This window comes from Stegostoma tigrinum, chromosome 14 (assembly GCF_030684315.1).
Source record: "Stegostoma tigrinum isolate sSteTig4 chromosome 14, sSteTig4.hap1, whole genome shotgun sequence".
NCBI lineage: Eukaryota > Metazoa > Chordata > Chondrichthyes > Orectolobiformes > Stegostomatidae > Stegostoma > Stegostoma tigrinum.
The window spans coordinates 2,773,724-2,795,665 of NC_081367.1; the positions used below are offsets into that span (position 1 = coordinate 2,773,724).

General features: G+C 43.0%; 1 protein-coding gene across 2 annotated transcripts in view; it reads left to right on the forward strand.

The window, feature by feature from the left end:
* The window catches only part of LOC125457628 (ephrin type-B receptor 1), a 442,864-nt gene that overhangs the window by 370,305 nt on the left and 50,617 nt on the right, over positions 1-21,942 (forward strand). For both annotated transcript variants that reach the window (XM_048542134.2, XM_059650941.1), the window contains exons 10-12: positions 7,117-7,239; positions 7,392-7,639; positions 16,099-16,314. In XM_048542134.2, coding sequence (XP_048398091.1) covers positions 7,117-7,239; positions 7,392-7,639; positions 16,099-16,314 — 587 coding nt within the window. The remainder of the gene's footprint in view (positions 1-7,116; positions 7,240-7,391; positions 7,640-16,098; positions 16,315-21,942) is intronic.

Consider the following 21,942-nt stretch of genomic DNA (forward strand, 5'->3'; position numbering starts at 1 on the left):
GTTCTACTAGTTCTCCCCCAGATCAGGCCTTCTGGAAAGCCACGCAAGGTAGGCCTCACTTTCAGCCCCACCGCAGTCACCAAAGGACAGGCAGATAGTTTCACATTGTGACCACACTCCTCTTTACTTCCTGTGCATTAGGAATTCCAATACTTCTTCCTTGTTCATCATTTCTACCCCTCCCCAATCAGTCTTCAAACAGCCTGAATATTTTTTAGAAAACTGAATTTCTCTGTTAGCTTCAAGTTTTAGAACTTTGCCTTGATATCAGGTATAGCCCAGATGTTTGTGGTTGTTTAGGGAAGAGAAATCCTTGGTGACCATGATCACCAGACACAGGTGAGGTGCCGAAGATTGTAGAGGGTGACTGATGTGGTGCCATTATTGAAGGAAGGTGGTAAAGAAAAGCCAGGGAACTAAAGAACAGTGAGCCTGATGTCAGTGGTGGATAAGTTGTTGGAGAGGATTCTGAGGCACAGGACTTACATGTATTTAGAAATGCAAGGACTGATGAGGGATAGTCAACATTACTTTTTTTGGGAAGTTATGTCTCACAAACCCAATTGAGTCTGTTGAAGAGGTGACAAACTAGATTGATCAAGGCAGAGTGGTGGATGCTGTCTGTATGGACTTGAGCAAGGCATTCAACAACATTCTACATGGTACACTAGGCAGGAACTTTAGATCATATGGGATCCAGGGAGAACTAGGCAATTAGATACAAGTTTGGCCTGAGGGTAGGAAACCAAATGTGGTTGTAGAGGACTTTTTTCTCAGACTGGAGGCCTGTCGCCATCAGGGTCAAGGGTTTACATCATTTATACAAAAGATTTGAATGTGAATATAAGAGGTAATGTTAGTAAGTTTGCAGATGATACCAAACTTGGTGATGTAATGAACACGGAAGAGGGTAATCTCAGTTTACAATGGGACCTTGATCAAGTGGGCCATTGGGCTGAAGAGTGGCAGATGGAGTTTACTTTGATCAAAGTGAGGTATCGCATTTTGTTAAGGCAAACCAGGCTTACATAGTTAATGGTAGGGCCCTGAGGGGGTGTTGCTGGATAAAGAGAGCTAATACATAGTTCCATAGCTGCATAGAAAGTGGAATCATAGGTAACAAGGTGGTGAAGAAGGTATTTGGTAGATTTGGCTTTATTGGTCAGTGCATTGAGTATAAGAGTTGGGACGTCGTGTTACAGCTGTACAGGACATTGGTGAGGCCACTTTTAGAATACTGCGTTCAATTCTGGTCTTCCTGCTATAGGAAAGATGCTGTGAAACTTGAATGGGTTCAGAAAAAATTTACAAGATTATTGCCAGAGTTGGAGGGTTTGAGCTATAAAGAGAGGCTGAATTGGCTGGGGCTATTTTCCTTGGAGTATTGGAGGCTGAGGGGTGAACTTATAGAGGTTCATAAAATCGCGAGGGCCATAGATAAGGTAAATAGCAAAGGTCTTTTTTTCCAGGATAGGGGAGTCCACACTAGAGGGCATAGGTTTAAGGAGAGAGAGGAAAGATTTGAATAAGACCAGAGGAAAAATGTTCTCAGGCAAAGGGTGGTGTGTGTATGGAACAACCTGCCAGATGAAGTGTTGGAGGCTGGTACAGTTACAACATTTAAAAGGTTACATTTAAATGCGTACATGAATAGCAAGGGTTTAGAGGGATATGGGCCAAGTTTTGGCAAATGGGACTAGATTAATTTAGGATGCCTGGTCAGCATGGACACGTTGGACCAAAGGGTCTGTTTCTGTGCTGTACATCTCTATGACTCTATGACTGAGTCTGTTTACATTTGAAAGGCAGCCGTGAAAGAACTGTCAAAATGTGTGCGTTCTTTCTAACTGATCTCCTGATGTAACCATTGGTGACACAGAGAAACCTACCATTTCACACAAACCCAGGCTTCATGCAATCCCAACATGCTCCCTCTCAGAGAATCACCTCCAGGATGTGCACATTTCCTCTCCATACACAGTTTACTTGTACAATATAGCCTTGGATGTGTGCGTGTGCATGGAAGTGTGTGTATGCGTAACATCACAATAAAATATATTCGCTGTTCATTATCACACTGCTGTTTGTGGGAGTTTGCTGTGTGCAAATTTCTTATTATCTTAGCCATTTTACAACAGTGACATTCTACAATTTCAAAAATAACTTCATCTGGAAAGCATTTCTGGGACATCTTTGGGCAATGAAGGGTGCCATATAAATTCAAGTCCTTTATCTCCCTCCCTTCTCCAAGTGTTAGCCGAACAGTACACACTAAAAGGTCACCCTTAGATTCCCTCTCCTTCAAAAAATAACATGTCCTCTTCACTGAGGACATTAGTTAGTGTTCTACTCATCACCCTATCTGAAAAAAAGTCACCAGAATGCTGATTGATGATTAAAGTCTCAGAGTTACTGATAGGTTCAGTCAGTTCACAACAAACAGAGCAGCAACCCCTTGGACCAACCTGACAGGTTTCCTGCTTAAAAGTGTTTGATGTATATTCCTGCATTTTTAAGATCCCTCACCTTCCAGTTGCAAATTATTTTTCAGCTATGAGAAATCGTGAAGTTTTGAAACACTTTGACAGTGGAATGGGAGCAATGTCAAGACTTGTAGTCCAGGGTGAGGGTGAGAGGAGTGACAGAAGTGTGAGTAAACCAGGAAGCCAGATCTTATCAGTGAGCAGGAAAGAGGCTGACATGGTACTTGAATTACACTCAAAGCCTTTCGAGTTGTTTAAAGTTAGACTGTATCTGGGTGACCTTATCTTTCCAAGGATCTGAACCTAAACCATGGTACCATGAAACCAAGAGCAAAATATGTCAAAGATGTTCAACAGTTAAGGATGGATTTATAATTTGTTATTTTTTTACTGTAAAACAGTCAAAATATATTCTACATCATCTCAGGGTTTATAATGTATGAGGAGGATTGTATTACTGCTGGTACTGTGGACTTTGTTTAGGCATTGGATCAGCTGACAGCCCTCAAATTCTACCTTAAACACCAGGAACCACCAAACCAATGGATGAATCAAAACTTTCACGCACTCGCCATTGGCCATGGGCTCCATGAGGTTAGCAAGGACCCGGGATAGATCTCTTCAAACACGTATGCAATTCCGAGAGACAGAAGTTGGACTGGTCTGGCAGAATATCTTGCCATAGGTAGTTTCACAGCTAATCAATCAGATCTAAGCTCTGAAATCCTCCTAAACCCGGATGCCAGGATGTGGGGTCCAGACCTCTCAGAGATTCCCCATTCTCAACAATAGGGGAGCCCAGCACTTCACTGCAAAAGACAAGGCTGAAGTGTAGTATTCATAGTCATCTTTCAACCAGGAGTGCCAAGTAGATGATCCAGCTTGACCTCATCTGGAGGTCCCCCATATTACAGATGGCAGCCTTCAACAATTTCATTCATTCCACTTGATGTTAAGAAACCCCAAAGGTACCAGATCTTCCCAGCATTCTAGCAATAATGCTGAAGATATGTGCTCCAGAGCTAACTAGCCAAGCCGATCCAGCACAGCGACTATACTGGCATCTACCCAACATGCAGAAAATTACCTAGATACAGCCTGTTCACACAGAGCAGAACATATCCAATATGGTTAATTACTGTGAGGCTGGATGAACACAGCAGGCTAAGCAGCATCTCAGGAGCACAAAAGCTGACGTTTCGGGCCCAGACCCTTCATCAGACCTCTCTGATGAAGGGTCTGGGCCCGAAACGTCAGCTTTTGTGCTCCTGAGATGCTGCTTGGCCTGCTGTGTTCATCCAGCCTCACATTTTATTATCTTGGAATCTCCAGCATCTGCAGTTCCCATTATCTCTGGTTAATTACTGCCTCATCAGTTTATTTTTGATCATCAGCAAAGTGATGGAAGTTGCCATCAACAGTGCTATCAAGTAGCACCTGCTCAGTGACGTCCAGTTTGGGTCCCGCCAGGGCCTCTCAGCTCCTGACCTCATTATAGCCTTGGTTCAAACATGGACAAAAGAGCTGAGTTGAGAGTGACTTGATATCAAAGCTGCACCTCACTGAGTGTGGCACCAAGGAGCCCAAGTGAAACTGGAATCAGGAGGTAAATTCTGTGCTGGTTGGAGTTATTCTTGGCACGTAGGAAGATGGTTGTGGCTCATAGAATCCCTGCAGTGTGGAAACAAGCCTTTTGGTCCAACAAGCCCACCCCGACCCTCAGAGCATCCCACCCAGACCCATCCCCCTAAACCCCACCTAAATCACACATCCTTGAACATTATGGACAATTTAGCATGGCTAATCCTCCTAACCTGCATATCTTTGGACTGTGGGAGGAAACCCACGCAGACAACTGGGAGAATGTGCAGACTTCACACAGACAGTTGCTCAAGGCTAGAATCGTACCCAGGTCCCTGGCGCCGTGAGGCAGCAGTGCTAACCACTGAGCCACTGTGCCACCCCATTGTTTTTGGAGGCCAGTCACCTCAATCATAGGAGCTCAATACAGGAGTTCCTCAGGGTAATGACCTAGGTCCAACCATCTTCAGCTGCTTCATTAAAGACCTTGCTTCCATCATTAGGTCAGAACTGGGAATGTTTGTTGATGATTGCATAATATTCAGTACCATTCTCAACTCCTCAGATACTCAGGTACAGGACAATTAGTAGTGGAAAACAAATGCTGACCTTGCTACCGATGCCCACATCCCATCAAAGAATTAAAAGAAGGGAATGCCAAGCATATATGGAGAGTGATGTGCAAGAGGCCAGAATGAGAAGAATGCAGATTATCTTGGAGGGTTGGGGGAGTGAAGGAAATCACAGAAAATTAAGATTGAGGTCATGGTTGATGCGCATGGGCATTTTGAAGTCAAGACATTGTTTGACTCGGAGGTCATGGAGTGTGGGTCAGCAAGCAAATCGCTGATCGAGGAACAGGTCTTGTTATAAATTAAGTCTTAGACATCAGAGATGAGGTCCTGTTTCTGGGAGTTAGGGAAGGTCTTGTTGGCGTGGAATGTTGGAAACCAGCCATAAGTGCATTGAAACATTCAAGTCCAGATATAACAAAGACACAAATGAGAGTTTTAGCAGCAGATGGGATTGGCTCTTGGTCCTCTTTTGTTCATCATTTAGGTGAATGATTTGGATGAGAAGATAGATGGCATTGTTACTAAGTTTGTACTTACCAAAATTCTTGGCATAGTAGACAGTGAAGAAGGCTTTCTAAGATAACAAAGGGATCAAATAGTCTACAGCCTGGATAAATGCGAGGTATTACATTTTGTCCAACAAGCAGGCGTCGGGCTTATACAATTAATGGTTGGGCCTTGGGTAGTGTTGCATAACAGAGGGACCTAGGGGTGCAGGTACATAATTCTTTGAAGTTTGCATCACATGTAGAGAGGATAGTTAAAAAGGCATTTAGCACGCTTGCCTTCATTGCTCAGTCCTTTGAGTATAGGAGTTTGAAAGTCATGTTGATGTTGTACAGGAAATTGGTGAGACCTCTTCTTAAATATTGTGTCCAGTTCTGGTCGCCTGATAGAGGAAGGATATTATTGAGCTGGAGAGGGTTCAGAAGAGATTTACCAGGATGTTGCTAGGTATGGAAAGTTTGAGTTATGTAAAAAGACTGGATTGGCTGGGATTTTTTTCACTTGAGCATAAGAAGTTGAGAGGCAACCTTATAAAAGTTTATAAAATATTGGGAGATATGGATGGGGTTAATGGTGTTGTCTTTCCCTTAGGATGGGGGATTTAAAGACTAGGAGCACATTTTTAAGGTGAGAGGAGAGAGCTTTTAAAAATACATGAGGGGCAAATCTCTTACACAGGGGGGTGATTCATGTGTGGAATGAACTTCCTAAGGAAGTCCTGGATGTGGGTACAATTACAACGTTTAAAAAACATTTGGATCAGTGCATGAACAGGAAAGGTTCTGAGGGATGTGGGCAAGGAACAGGCAGGTGGGACTAGTTTAGTTTGGACTAATGCTCAGCCTGGACACATTGGACTGAAGTTCCTGTTTCTGTGCTGTATGACTCTATGAACAGAGACTGAGCAAAGCTGGGTCATGTTGCAGAGGTGGAAACAGATTGCTTCGGGATGGTGTGAATTTGTGTTCAACCTTGGGACCAATTCCATTTCTATTGCAGTCAGTGATTAATAAGGAATTAAGAGCTGGGTGGTGGCATTCCATCAGGACTAAAGTTGCTGCAAAGATCACTTTGCAATTACTTGATGAATATTGAATAGCAATTCCAGGCATACCACGTGCACTGCTTAAATCGGCAGCAGCTGATTTCAAGACACTACATCAAAGCTGGCATACTGGGTTGTCATGAAGAGTCATTTGCATGTCTGTGTGCTATGATTAGGTAGGAAATAGAGCAAGGACTGCTTCTACAGGCATCCCTTGAGTACAGGGTTTCTGCGCCAGTCCTGTTTCCCATTCAACTCACACGCCAACGACTGCTACAAGTAGAGCAGGCCAATACAGGAGCGTATCGGCTGCAATTAATATTTCAAGGGCTGTTCAAACATTTCTGCACGAATATTTAAGCAGTACAATTAAGATTCACTCTAGACTATTGACCTACTAGCCATTGGGCTCCTAATGATGTTGTAATGAGGTGGAAATGTATGCAAATGAACCTGTTGGCAGGGGAATGGGCAGAGAGAAAAGCAAATCTGAAAACTTTGCCGAGCTACCAAAGTATTACTTTAAATTCCGATCAAGTCTTCCATTCTCTAGTGGAGCTTCTGCTCTTTGTTGTAATAAAGTAGTTCAAGTAGTTGAATTGTTCAATACCTCCAGCGACTTCTGGCTGTTGGTGAAGGATTATTTCTGTGAGAATAAATTAATGTATCCAAAGGTAGAAGGGAGCTCATAAATCATGAGGTTCTGTAATTCAGGGGAGCTATACATGCCCTTTTTAGTCCATTTCTCTGTTGCTGTCTGGATCAACAGAAATTTGAAAAATCATTTCTTTTTCTCTACCAGATCAGTGCTTTGGTATTCATTACAAGCATCGCAAAAGGATGGAAGGCTGTAACCACTCTTATTTTTATCGAAATGCAGTAGTAGGAGCTGATTTGACTGATATTTGCTGTCTGCTCTCTGTAGGGTCTCCGGGGATGAAGATTTACATTGATCCGTTCACTTATGAGGACCCAAATGAGGCCGTCAGGGAGTTTGCCAAGGAGATTGATGTCTCTTGTGTGAAAATTGAGGAAGTAATTGGAGCAGGTACATCTTGTTGAGTTTGCGGTGGCTTGTGTTGGCTCACTTCTCCTGAGTGGAATCAATTCTGATTTTTTTTGGTAAAGTGGTATTTGAAGCTTCTTTTTTGGTCTGTTGCAAATCAACTACCTCATTCTTTCCTTCCTGCCTCCACACAGGGGAATTTGGGGAAGTCTACAAGGGTCGTCTCAAGTTGCCCGCAAAAAGGGAAATCTATGCCGCGATTAAGACCCTGAAGGCCGGCTACTCTGAGAAGCAGCGACGAGACTTTCTGAGTGAGGCCAGTATCATGGGCCAGTTTGACCATCCCAACATTATCCGTTTGGAGGGGGTGGTCACCAAAAGTCGTCCAGTGATGATCATTACGGAGTTCATGGAGAATGGAGCTCTGGATTCATTCCTGAGGGTAAATATTTAAACTGGCAGGAGATAACCCAGGGTCAAACAATCCTTAGTTTCTGCAGACCTTCAGTCAAAGAAAGAAGCAAAAGGGAAATTATAATCAAAGCTACAACTGTTAATGAGACTGTGTGAAGATAGCGTAATTATTATTAGTGATGTGCTGATTACAAGGCAGCATAATTTTTACAATGACCTGTGGACTGTTGAGGATTGTTTCCAGTCACTTTTAGCTTATTGATTATTTGTGAATGAACATCATGACTCAGGTTTATTTTGTAGTGAGAGACGTTTACTGCAGACTGAGTGTGACTGGGTCTGGGTGGGGTGGAAGGTTATATCACATTGGGATGTTTGAATCAGAACAAAGCTTTTATAATGAGCTGGGGATCATATCGGACTGGAAGAGATGATTTCAGACAAGGAGGACTTGTATTGTAGGGGAAAGATTACCCTTCAAAAATAACTTCTTCGTCTGTAAGGGGGGTGATATTAAACTGGGGGGGCATTATATTGTATGGGAAGATTATATCAGTTAGAAGAGAATTATATTGAACAGGGGTACTGTATTTGATAGAGTATTTATTTATTCGTTCATGGGATGTGGGCATCACTAGCTAGTCCAGCAGTAATTGCCCATCCTTAATTTTGTCCAATGTGCAGTTGCCCAGAGGGCAGTAAAGAGTCTACCACCTGCTCTGGGTCTGGAGCCACATGGAGGCCAGACCAGGTAAAGATGGTGAATTTCCTTTCCTAAACTGGACATATTACATTGTATGGTGAGGTGGAGGTGTTTCAATCAGACTGAAGTTTTTATTATGAGCTAGGGATTAGATTGGACAAAATGAACCAGTTTTTTCTTAGCAACACATAAACAGCTTTTAATTAAAATAATTTCATCATCTGCCATAGTAGGAATAAATCCATGTACCCCAGCACATTAGCTCAGGAATCAGGATTATAAGCCTGTTGACATTACCACAACACCACTGCTTCTCCATTGGATGAGAGAATATATTGGACTGTTAGGGGACCGTTTATGGGATGCAGGAGTGTTTTATTGGGCATGGGGGAGGAGGGGTGGGGGAAGTTAGAGTCTATTTTGGACCTGGGGTTTTTAAAGGATTGAGGATTGCATTGTACTGAGGCAGCTATAATGAGGTTTGGACACTAATTGGACTTGGAGTTGGGGGTGTTAGTATAATGGTGTATTAGGATGGAGGAGAGTCATATTGGACTGGGGCGTTCATATTTGCCTGGGTCTTTTTATTGGACTTAGGGTGGGCTAATTATGTACACCAGTTGTATTGATCTTTTGATCTGGGTGACATTTGCATTCACTGCCCCTCTCTGTTTCCTTTGAGGGCATGCAGTGTAAACCATGAATATGATCAGAAGAGATGGGAGAGTTCTCCTGACCTCTATCAGGAATACTGGTGATTGCAGTTTGTGAAGTCCAGATGTTGGCCATGTTGTTGCCAACTGAGTTGGAACCGTGACGAGGATTCTGACAGGACAGTTCCAGTAATGTTTAGCCATGTTCAGTAGTAATCAGTGTGTTCAGTCTATTAACTGCACTGAGATCTCACTCTGCTCTTAGCAATGTTGAAGGTCTATCTTTTTAAGCATCAGTTTTTCAGATTATAGTCCAGACCCTGCTCCACATCATCAATGGATCATTGTCGGTCAGCTTTCAGTCACAACAATCTTCAAAGAATCACAGAATTCCTACAGTATAGAAGTAGGCCATTCATCCCAGAGTCCACACTGACTCTCCAAAGAGCATCCTACCCACATCCACCTCCCCCCTACCCCCCACTGTAACCCTGCATTTCCCATGGCTAATCCACCTAGCCTGCACTTTTTGGACTGTGGGAGGAACCAGAGCCCCTGGAGGAAACCCACACAGAGAATGTGCAAACTCCACACAGACAGTTGTCCAAGGCGGGAATCGAACTGGATCCCTGGCATTTGTAAGGTGCAATGCTAGCCACTGTGCTGTCCTAAGTGTAGGTTGTGGAATTGAAAGCACAAACAGATCAGTCTTGATCTTGTTGAATGATGGACCAAGCTCACAGGACTGAATGGCCAATTTCTGCTACAATTCTGTATGCGCACAAGAATTCTATTTCACAGGCGAAATTTTAAAATATATAACAAAAGTAAGTATTTTGAGAGGAGGATTTTACAAGTCCCACTGTAGTTAGTATGAGCTCAATAAAATCAATTTGAAGAACAACATGGGAATAAATAAGAAAGTAATACCGCTGAACTGCAATACCACATTAAAGCTTGGATGATTTTAAGTATGGTAGCAGTTTGTTCAAATGTGACTTCTGTTTTACAATTGAGAGGACTCAGTAATTCATTTTCACTAGGCTAACAAGCAGTTTGAGATTTTGACATCTGGAAGGTTATGTAAAATCAAAAGCTTTGCAGAGCATTCAGAGAGGTTCAGAAGGGATATTTAAGCTGAGCTGCATTGGGAAGGTCATTGTTCTGCAAAGTAAGAGCCTGTACAGATCCAGAACATTCCAATCTGCACCAAGGTAACAGTTGGCAGTGACAGTATTAATGTCTGTGCTTCACGATGTGAATGTGGTAATTCAGTGAATGGTGGCTGTTCTCCTGCCACCATATTCAAACTGTCCTTTGTGTGGATGCTTCTGTTTTCCAGATTCTTCTGCTATTTTTACACCAGATATTTTCCGCTTGTGTTTCAGCTTACTGCTGATGGAGAATGCTCTCTTCTTGAAAACAATTTCTCTTTACAGTCGAATTTCCTGCCTGGGTTGTAACTGAAAAGAAATGGAGACTAAAAGCTCATGAATTTGCTCTGTTAATGCACAACAAATATTACATGTGCAAAGCTTCCGAATAGACATACACACGGTAAGAGGAGGCAGTTCAATCCATCGAGTCCACACTGACCTTCCAAAGAGCAGCGTACCTACTCCATCCCCTTCACCCTGCATTCCCCATGGCTAATCCACTTAATTTGCACACTTGCGGAGCAGTTCAGCATGATCATTCCATCTGAACTGCTCATCTTTGGACTGTGGGAGGAAACCAGAACACCCAGACCTGGGGAGAATATGCAAACTCCACACAGACAGTCCTCCATGGGTGGAACTGAACTCAGGTCCCTGGTGCTGTGAGGCAGCTGTGCTAGCCAATGAGCCACCACAGCACCCCATAGTGCTGTGCAACCCTCTCATAGACACAGGGGCACGCACACACAGCCATGACACACCCACCGTCTTTCTCCACACACTCTCAAGCACACTCACTGTCTCTCACACTCGTACAAACAGACTCATTCCCTCTCTCCTGCATGCACACAGACACTCAATCTCGCAAATACTGACAAAATGACATACATATAAACATGCGTACACTCTTTCCAACAAACCTGCATACATACATCTGCATATACAGACATGCAAACAGGCACAGACACACTCTCTCATACATGCTGTAACACACCCTGACCCAGACGTTTGCTCCCAAGTCATGCTGTAGGAGTAGGGAAATCTGCATCTTTTTTGAGAAACTCAACCAAATTGTGTGTTTCTTGTTCCTGGGATGCGCGATGGAAATAAGCCGACCAGCCCTGAACAATGAGCAAAGGTAGCCACAGACACGACTGTGTCCTGTGATTGAATGTGACGTCATGATAAATCCCCTAGCCTGTTAGAATCCTATACTAATTTAATGTCAACTCATGACAACCCAAAGCAACCAATATCCACAACAAGCAGATTGAAAGAGCTGTATTGAGTTAAAATAAAATATAGGTATGAAAGGCTATTTCATAATTTATGGTAGTCTCATTCATTTGGTAAGTACATGAGTAAAAAAATGTTTGAAGGGATATGGGCCAGGAGCAGGCAGATGGGACTAGTTTAGTTTGGGATTATGTTCGAATGGACTGCTTGGACTGAAGGGCCTGTTTCTGTGCTGTATGACACTATGACTCTATGTGAGCTTGATTAAATCTACAAAAATACTTAATGCATTATAAATATAAACAGACTTGTATTCTTAACTCTAATCAAAGCCACTAATCCTTCAATAAACAAAGTACGGACCCAGGACTTCTTGCAGAGATAAGGTTACAATGTGGAAAACAAGTAAACATAATAATGTAATGATGGATGTTAGGCACAACAAAGAGCTCATGTATTTGCTAGAACAGATGTTTTTTCTTTTCTGAAAATAAAGGCCAAAAACTTCAAATAACGTTAGCTTTAGTTTTCCTTATCCTTTCGATATAGTTAGACTGATGTTTTAATTTCTGAAGGGAGCGGAATTAACTAACCACAAATCTGAGTTTCCTTTCTCGCATTTACACAGGCAAATTGTGTTTCTTTTCTATTATTTTAACAGACTGGGGATTTAAACAATGTCACAGTTTGACCATTTAATAGCTCGCATGTGCTCTTCACAAACATCCTCAACTTTTCTCAAAGTTGGCCTTGCTATAGTGAAAGTGAGGTCCATAAGACATAGGAGTGGAAGTAAGGCCATTCGGGCCATCGAGTCCACTCTGCCATTTAAATCATGGCTGATGGGCATTTCAACTCCACTTCCCTGCACTCTCCCCATAGCCCTTGATTCCTTGTGAAGTCAAGAATTTGTCGTTCTCTGCCTTGAAGGTATTTCACGTCCCGGCCTCCACTGCACTCCATGGCAATTAATTCCACAAGACCACCACTCTCTGGCTGAAGAAATGTCGTCTCAGTTCCATTTTAAATTTACCCCCTCTAATTTTAAGGCTGCGCCCATGGGTCCAAGTCTCCCCACCTAACAGAAACAACTTCCCAGCGTCCACCCCTTCTAAACCATACATTATCTTGTAAGTTTCTATTAGATCTCCCCTCAACCTTCTAAACTCTAATGAATACAATCTCAGGATCCTTAGCTGTTCATCATACGTTAAATCTACCATTCCAGGGATCAGTGTGAATCTCCGCTAGACACGGTCCAGGGCTAGTATGTTCTTCCTGAGGTGTGGGGGCCAAAATTGGACACAGTATTCTAAATGGGGCCTAACTAGAGCTTTATAAAGGCTCAGAAGCACATAGCTGCTTTTATATTCCAACCCTCTTGTGATAAACGACAACATTACATTTGCTTTCTTAATCACGGACTCTACCAGCAAGTTAACTTTTAGAGAATCCTGGACCAACACTCCCAGATCCCTTTGTACCTCTGCTTTATGAATTTTCTCACCATTTAGAACATAGTCCATGCCTGTCTTCTTTTTTCCAAAGTGCAAAACCTCACATTTGCTCACATTGTATTTCATCAGCCAATTCCTGGACCACTCTCCTAAACTGTCTAAATCTTTCTGCAGCTTCCCCACCTCCTCAGTACTACCTGCCTGCCGACCTATCTTCATATCATCAGGTCCGTTTGAACCCTGCGTTGAATTTTAATGATCCTGCAAAATTATGGTTCCTGTTTTTGAGAATTATAACCCATCCTCCTTCCCTTGGTACAAAATGGAGTAAGGCTTATAGATCCTGTTTCTGCCTGCCATGTTGAATGATCGGGAGTCTTCCTAAATCTGTAAATTTGAGCCCCATGCGCAGCACGCTGTCGCAGTTAAAGCACTTTAACATAAAGCACGTAATCGCAGTGCATACAGGATCTTTAACTCATGCATTCTCCCTCTTTTTCACTCACGCAGCACACATGTAAACACACACATGAATAAACTGTCCAGCAGATATTATTTGTATTGATTATCAGTCCATCACGTAAACCAGCTTTCCATTGACTCCAAGATAACAAAGTGTGGAGCTGGAGGAACGCAGCAGGCCAAGCAGCATCTCAGGAGCACAATAGCTGACGTTTCGGGCCTGGATCCTTCATCTGATGAAGGGTCCTTCAGCTTTTGTGCTCCTGAGATGCTGCTTGGCCTGCTGTGTTCCTCCAGCTCCCCACTTTGTTATCTTGGATTCTCCAACATCTGCAGTTCCCATTATCTCTCTTCCATTGACTCGAACTGTATTTGCCACTACCTCGGGAAAGTAGCTAACATAATCAAAGACTCCTCCCACCCCGGTTATACTCTCTTCCACCCTCTTCTGTTAGGCAGAAGATACAAAAGTTTGAAAACTCATACCAACAGATTCAAGAACAGCTTCCAACCGACTGTTAAAAACCAGGGGGGCAACAGTTTTTACAGTTTTCACGCATGGAGTGAACTTGCCAGAGGATGTAGTGGATACAGGTACGGGTACAAAGTGTAAAAGACATTTGGATATGCACATGAGTAGGAAAGGATTCAAGGAATATGGGCCAAACGCAGGCAGGTGAGATTAGTTAAGTTTGGGAATGTGGTCGGCGTGGACAAGTTGGACTGTTTCTATGCTGTATGACTCTATGCCCCATATTATCAGATAGTTAAATGGACCTCTCATACCTCAAAGTTGATCGTTCTCTGTACCTTTTGTAACACTATATTCTGCATAGTGTTCAATTATCCTGATATACTTTTGTAAGGTATGGTTTGTCTGGACAGCTTAAGAAACAATACTTTTCCTGTATCTCAATACATGTGACAGTAATAAAGCAAATCAAAACCTGGCTCCTTCCTCAAGCAAACTACTTAGCAACTAACTGCATAGAGCTCACAGCACTCGACAGAGTTAGGCTCAGGTGAGTGAAGCTGAAACAAACACAGAATGTCAAAGAAACTGGGCAGGCCTGGCACCATCTCAGAGGTAGCATTTAAAATCCAGTATAGACTCAAAGGGTGGGAAAATGGCTTTTTAAAATTGTTTTAGCAGAGTCAGAAACTCAGTGCAAAAGACAAATGGGTTGTTGAAGTTGGAGAAAGAGAGAAAGGTGTAAAATGGATGGTATTTTGTAGGCAGTTTCCAGCTTGAGATCTCAAGATAGAGTTCTATAACTTCAGAAACCCACTGCATTACATCTGTTCTCCATTTTTTTTACATCTCCACCCGCTCTGTCTCCCAAATCCTTTTCCTGTTTGCAGAGAGGACCCATTCTCTCCATCAGCCACCATAATTTGCATCCACTTTACATCTCTTTTTCTCATTCTCCAAAATAAACAACCTCTTTGTCTTTTGCACTAGGCCTGTGCCCCCATTATAAGTATATATTTTTTAAATTTCTACAACGTTGCAGATATGAAAAAGAGTCATGTGGACTCTGTTTCTCTCTCCACAGAAGCTGCCACATCTGTTGAGTTTCTCGCCCCCTCCACCATCCCCACTCCATTCTTTGTGTTTGTTTCAGTTTTCCAGTATCCACAGTAGAGTCACAGAGCCCTACAGCATGGAGGCAGGCCCTTTGCCCAAACTGGTCTGTGCTGACCAAAATATCCATCCATGTTAAGCCCATTTCCCTGCACTTGGCACATTTCCTTCAAAAATATCCATGCATTTGTCCAAATGCCTTTTAAATGATGTTAGTGTACCTGCCTCAACCACTTCCACCGCCAGCTCATTCCACATGTGTACCAGCCTTTGTATAGAAAAGTTGCCCATTGGTTTCCCATGTATTCTTTCCCCTCTTACCTGAACTGATGCCCCCGAGTCCTTGATTCCGCAGCTCTGGGAAAAAGACTTAGTGCATTCACCCTTTCCATGCCTCTCATCATCTTATACACTCCTTTAAGATCACTCCTCAGTCTCCTACACTCTAAAACAAAATCCTAGCTTGTCCAACCTCTTCCTGTAACTCAGTCCCCTGTGTCTTTGCATCATCTTTGTAAATTTCTTCTGCACGCTTTCCATTTTAATAACATCCTTCCTGTTGCAAGGTGACCAAAACTGAACACAGTATTCCAAATGTGGCCTCACCAAGGTCCTGTACAACTACATCATAACTACATATTGTTCTCAATACTGTGACTGATGAAGGCCAACGTGCCAAAAGCCTCTTCACTGCCCTGTCTGCCAGGGACTCCACTTTCAGAGAACCGTGCACCTGAACTCCAAGGTCCCTCTCTTCCACTACGCTCCTTTAGGCCCTACCATTCACCATGAAACTCCTACCTTGATTTGACTTTCCAAAATGTAACACCTCACATTTATCTATGTCTTTGCCTTCGTTTCGGTGACTGAGCTCATTGCTCAACTCCTGAAGGACAGTGGTGAAATAGATGGAAACAAAGTGAAGGGCTCGACAGTACTGGATCGCAAATGTTCACATTTGTCACAGGAGCAGTGGTGAGAATGCGATCGGGTTAAAGGGTATTGCCTTCCAGAATTAAATAGCTTGTCTGTATGAGGTAGCAGAAGTTCCTCAGCAAAGGTTTCAGAGCATCAGGTACAGTGTTGGGACAGATGCAGCCTTTGTTGGAAGAGGAACTGACTGAAATTGACCATCGCATGTTTTCCCTCACACAATTCAGGCCTTCCCTTCTGATGTGCCTTCTCAAGTTGAAAACCCACTCGCTTACTGATAGGTTTATTCATTTTTCTGCAGCAAAATGATGGGCAGTTCACAGTCATCCAGCTGGTGGGAATGATGCGGGGCATTGCGGCTGGGATGAAGTACCTGTCTGAGATGAACTATGTTCACCGTGACCTGGCTGCACGCAACATCCTGGTCAACAGCAACCTGGTGTGCAAGGTGTCAGACTTTGGTCTGTCACGCTATCTGCAGGATGACACCTCAGACCCCACCTACACCAGCTCTTTGGTAAGTCCCAATTTCCCACTGTCTGCATTAACTGGGCTGATAGAACAGACCTCGGATTATGGTGACTTTCTCTTTTACTTCCATCAACCCTGTTCACTGGGTGAATATACTCCACTGCATTCAGAAAAATACAAGCAAACCACATGGACAGTGTGAAAAGAGAGTGAAAGAGAACAGGCAGGCAGAACATTGCCTGTATACTCTCATTCCCCAGCTGTAGATAGCATTCACAATTATTGATCAAGGAAAGCAAATAAGGGACTTCCAGGCATTTTCAATGTCTTTGTTGGACATGGTGGCACGGTGAGGCCCGGGTTCAATCCCACTCTCAAGTGACTGTCTGAACGGAGCTTTCACATTTTCCCTGTGTCTGCATGGGTTTCCGCCAGGTGCTCCGGCTCCCTCCCACAGCCCAGGGATGTGCAGGCTATGTGGATTGGCCATGCTAAATTACCTGTAGCATCCAAGGATGTTTGGATTAGACAAGAGGAATGAGTCAGGGTGGATGCTCTTTTGAGGGGCAGTGTGGACTTGTTGGGTTCTGTGGCCTGTTTCCATACTGATTAGTTCATTATTGTATTTCAGTATGACTGCCTGGGGTACAATTTTATTTGATCTCTGAGATCAATGTCAATGATCCCCAAATTTCTATTCAAGAAGTTTAGGGGAGAGGGAAAGTGAGGTGAGGTTCTATTCTTCAATCAACATAACATTAAAAAAAATTAACTTATTTTGGAACCCATGTGTGCGGTTTGGTTACCATGCTTCTTACCATATGACAACTACACTTCATAGAATCATAGAAACCCTGCAGTGTGGAAGCAGGCCATTTGGCCCATTGAACCCACACTGACCCTCCAACCAGCATCCCACCCAATCTTGGCATCTCCCATGACTAATCTACCTAACACTAGACACAATGGGCAATTTAGCATGGCCAGTCCACCTAGCCTGCATAGGCTTTGGACTATGGGAGGAAACCTATCTAGACATGGAGATGACAGCACAGTGGCTCAGTGGTTAGCTCTGCTGCCTCACAGCACCAGGGACCTGGGCTCAATTCCATCTTTGCACGACTGTCTGTGTGAGTTTACACATATTCCCTGTGTCTGCGTGGTCCTCTCTGGGTGCTCTGGTTTCCTTCCACAGTCTAAAGATGTGCACACTAGGTGGATTGGACATGCTAAATTGCCTGCAGTGTTCAGGGATGTGTAGATTCGGGGATGGGCTGGTGTGGACTTGTTGGGCCGAAGGGCCTGTTTCTGCACTGTAGGGATTCTATGATCTGGTCAGAGCATTGCAAGCTCCACTCAGACAGTTACCCAAAGGCAGACTGAGCTCGGGTCCCTGTTGCAATGAGGTAACAGTGTTAATCGCTGTGCCACCCCATGACTTTAAAGTGCTTTGGGATGCCCTGAAGTCATGAAAGGTGTCACAAAAATGCATCATTAACCTCCCGCACTCACCGCCGCCGTAACTTTTGTACTATGCTGATATCTTGGAGTCCTTATGCACAGAAGTCTAATAATCTCCCTGAGGGGCTGACATTGTCCAATTCCAGGCAGTTTATGCAAGGGATCTTGCGTTTGTCTAATGTGTTCTGGTTTTCCCTTGTGTTTTCAGCCAGCTCCTTTCATTATTAAAGATAATTTTCCAAATTATTCATTACAGGGTAATGTTTCTGATCAGGCATCAATCACTTATATTTTCAATTTTCAATTTTCCTTTGCTGACTCTTTGCTGAAACTCATTTGGATATCAACATCTGTAAAATCTGCCGTGAACCTCCACAATCAAGTGGCATTTTTGAAAATGTAATTACCTTTGGGTTTTGCTGGAAAGGATGTACTGGCCAAGTGGTATCCCTGCTGGGCTGTTAACCCAGAGATCCAGGTAATGTTCTGGGGACCTGGGTTCGAATCCCGCCATGGCAGGTGGTAGAATTTAAATTCAATAAATATCTGGAATTAAGAGTCCAATGATGACTGGGATCTGTTGCCCTTTGTCAGGAAAAACCCATCTGCCGCACTAATGTCCTTTCGGGAAGGAAACTGCCATCCTTAACTGATCTGACCCGCAAGTGACTCCAGACCCACAGCAATGTGGTTGACTCATAACTGCCCTCTGGGCAATTAAAGATGGGCAATAAATGCTGCCTAGCCATTGATGCTCTCATCCTGTGAATAAATTTTGAAAAGTCTGTGATATGTTTAAGTAATCTGGTACGATTTCATCAATATGAAATAGGTTTATCACTAGAAAGAATTATTTTTTAATCCCCAATTGTGGGTGAAAATAACTTTGAAAAGCTGTCTGAGACAGTGGGTTTTGTTAGTGTACCTTTTTAATATCCGAGATTATTCGAAGTAATGTATTTCAATGTGTTTTTCCAAGGCGTCTATTACTATTCATCGTCCTCAATTTAAGATGCTGTTTGAAGCTCTGCCATTGGGCTGAGTGAAACAAAAACATTACTATGGTGATTAATTTAATTTGGGGGATCTGTATTTGTGGGTAAGACTGTGTCCTATCAAAATTCTAGAGCTCCCTTCCAAACACTATATGGAGTTATAGAGGTCTACAGCACAGGAAGCCCATCAAAACTGTATCAATCAGAAACAACCATCTAACTATTCAAATCTTCTTTACCAACCTTGGAGTCATCAGTGACCATTTAAATACTGCTTAAATGTAGAGGGTTTCTGCCTCTGTCTCCCTTACAGGCAGTGAGTTCCAACATCCCACTGGCCTCTGGGTGAGAGAATTTTCCCTGTTCAAACCCTCTGCCCCTTACCTTGAAATAATGCCTCCAGTTATTGATCCATCCACCATCCCTTCTCATCCACCCTGTCTATGTCCCTCATTCATAGAGTCATAGAACACTTACAGTGTGGAAGCAGGCCCATCGAGTCCACACCAACTCTCTAAAAAGCATCCCACCCAGACCCACCCCCCCTACCCTGTCCCTGTAACCCTACATTTCCCATGGCTAATCCCTCCATCTTATACATCTCCAACACGGACTGAATCAGTTCAAGGTGGTGGTTTGTTGCCAATTTCACATGGGAAGCCAGGAATGAATGGCATAAGTTGACCTGGCCAATGAATCCTGCTCCCCACGAATCACCAAAAAAAAAGCCAAAAAGTAGAATGTAGAGGTTGCAACTACACAGAAAAGCTGAAACGGACAGCATAGATGTGGAAGCTAGACATTAACATAGTTGTTAAGTTGAAGCTGGATAAGTACATGATGGGGAAACAAAATGAAGGATGTACTGAGAAATTTTAGATGAAGGATATATTGTGAAAGTAGAGGTGTATTTCCTTTCTTCAAGAAGCAGCATCATTTATTAATGTGCAGCCAATATGCAATGCTAACCACATCATTACTCCTGAAAACACCTCTCATGCTAAAAAACAGCATGCCTCATTTATTCATTGGTGCTTTACAATGCTGTTTTTTTTGTGTCTAAGTAATTGATGGGGATGGGTGATAACCTACCCAGCTTTTATTCTCGCAGCTCTGCAGTATCCAAGCTCAGGAACAGAGAACAGGGAAAATTCTGGCATAGTGGTAATGCTACTGGACTAGGAATTCAGAACCCCAGGCTTACATTATGATGACATGTCTTTGAATACCACCATGGTGGGCAGTGAAATTTGAATTCTGTAAAAATCACCAAGAATTAAAAGCTAGCCCAGTGGTGACTGTGTACCAATGCTGATTGTCATAAAGCCCCTCTCGTTCACTAAATGTGACTCAGGGAAGAAAACTGCTGGCCTTCACATGACTCCAAACTCATAACAATGTGGCTGATTATTAACTGGGATTAGGGATTGGAAAATAAATGCCAGCCTTGCCAGTCATGCCCATGCCGAATGAATTTTAGACAGGTTGAAGTGCTCGGAGCCAGTTACAGTGAATTTGGCACATCTAAGTGCGCAGACTGATAATGTTATTTTCACCATACTTACCAATAAATGTTCACCAGTCTTTCAGCTGAGAGTTTAAAACCTCTTAGATCTGCTCAGATCCTGCCATTGCCTTATGCAGACATGTGTGTGTCTTTTTTATTGCTATTGCACATCTGAAATTTAGTAAATTTCCAACAGAAGTTAGCTCTCAAATGGATGAATGTGTTACTCTGTGACCTCAATAATGCAGCAAAATTCAAAACATAAAGTCATGGATAATTCAACCAATCAAGTCAGTTACAGCTTTCTGTTAAGTCATTGCTGATGTGACCTCCCAAGTTGTTGACTTGCCTTTCCTCAGTATCTCTCAATAACTTTACTGATTGATAAAAAAAACTGTGAGTTACTGCTTTGAGAATTCAAATTTGCATCCATTTCCTAGTCTTTAAGTTTCATGTGGTTCTGGATCCAGTGGTGAACCATCCTGAGTTATTGAATAATCTACCTGCGTGTTTAGTGCAGTGAGAAGAACTCTTTAAAAACACATCACAATTATTTAGTGTTTTTAACATATTAAAAGGAAGTTGGAGAGTTGCCAATAGTGTAACACATTGAGGCTCATAAGATAACAAAGATGTTAATAAAAAGCTAGCTCACCAAAGAGGCCTTTTAAAGAGTATCTTAAAAGAGGTGAAGGAGGTAGAGTAAGAGAGAAATTTTTACTGCTGTAGTACTTACATCATTCCACATTCAAACCTGATGTTGAAATCACAGCATCCTGGGGCAGATTTTTGTTCAAAAATGTGACTTATTCAAACGCTTTGAAATTTCTTTGTTTAATGCATGCCACCAGAATGCCTCACAGTCAGCTCAGCTTCTGGATGGAGAAATGACAGGACTGCCATTTGTACAGGATTGGCGCAAAGGCAGATCGTTCAATGGACTGATCTGTTTTGAAGGAAGTTCAAAACAAATAACACACACACTGTCACAGGCACGTTCGACTCTCCACACAGACATGCACATACGCTAGTTGTGTTTACCAGTTGCATCAGACAGTGATATAAACCGAACACCTCTGTCTGGTGTGAAGAAATGACAGTGAGCAGTCAAGTGTGAGTCCTCATAGAAGAGGAGAGGTTGGCTTTGCTGATTTGATGCATACTAATGTCAGCGAGCGACTGTGATTCAAGTACTGTCACCTGCAAGAGAAACAGAGAGGGAGCAGAACACATCTGTTCAACAGTTTTCCTTCTCCCTGCTTTGTTCAGTTGAAATGGAAGAGTCTGACCACATTTAACAATTACTTAAGTACTGAATGGTAAAGCAATTGCTTCTAAGACTGGGAGAAGTAAGTCGGAGGCTGGAAGAGCACAGCAAACCAGGCAGCATCTGGAGTAAAGGAGCAGTCAACATTTCGGTTGTAATCCTTTTTCAGAACTCAACATTTCAGGTATAACAAAGTGTGAAGCTGGATGAACACAGCAGGTCAAGCAGCATCTCAGGAGCACAAAAGCTGATGTTTCGGACCTAGACCCTTCATCAGAGAGGGGGATGGGGAGAGGGTTCTGAAATAAATAGGGAGAGAGGGGGAGGCGGACCGAAGATGGATAGAGGAGAAGATAGGTGGAGAGGAGAGTATGGGTGGGGAGGTAGGGAGGGAATAGGTCAGTCCGGGGAGGATGGACGGGTCTAGGAGGCAGGATGAGATTA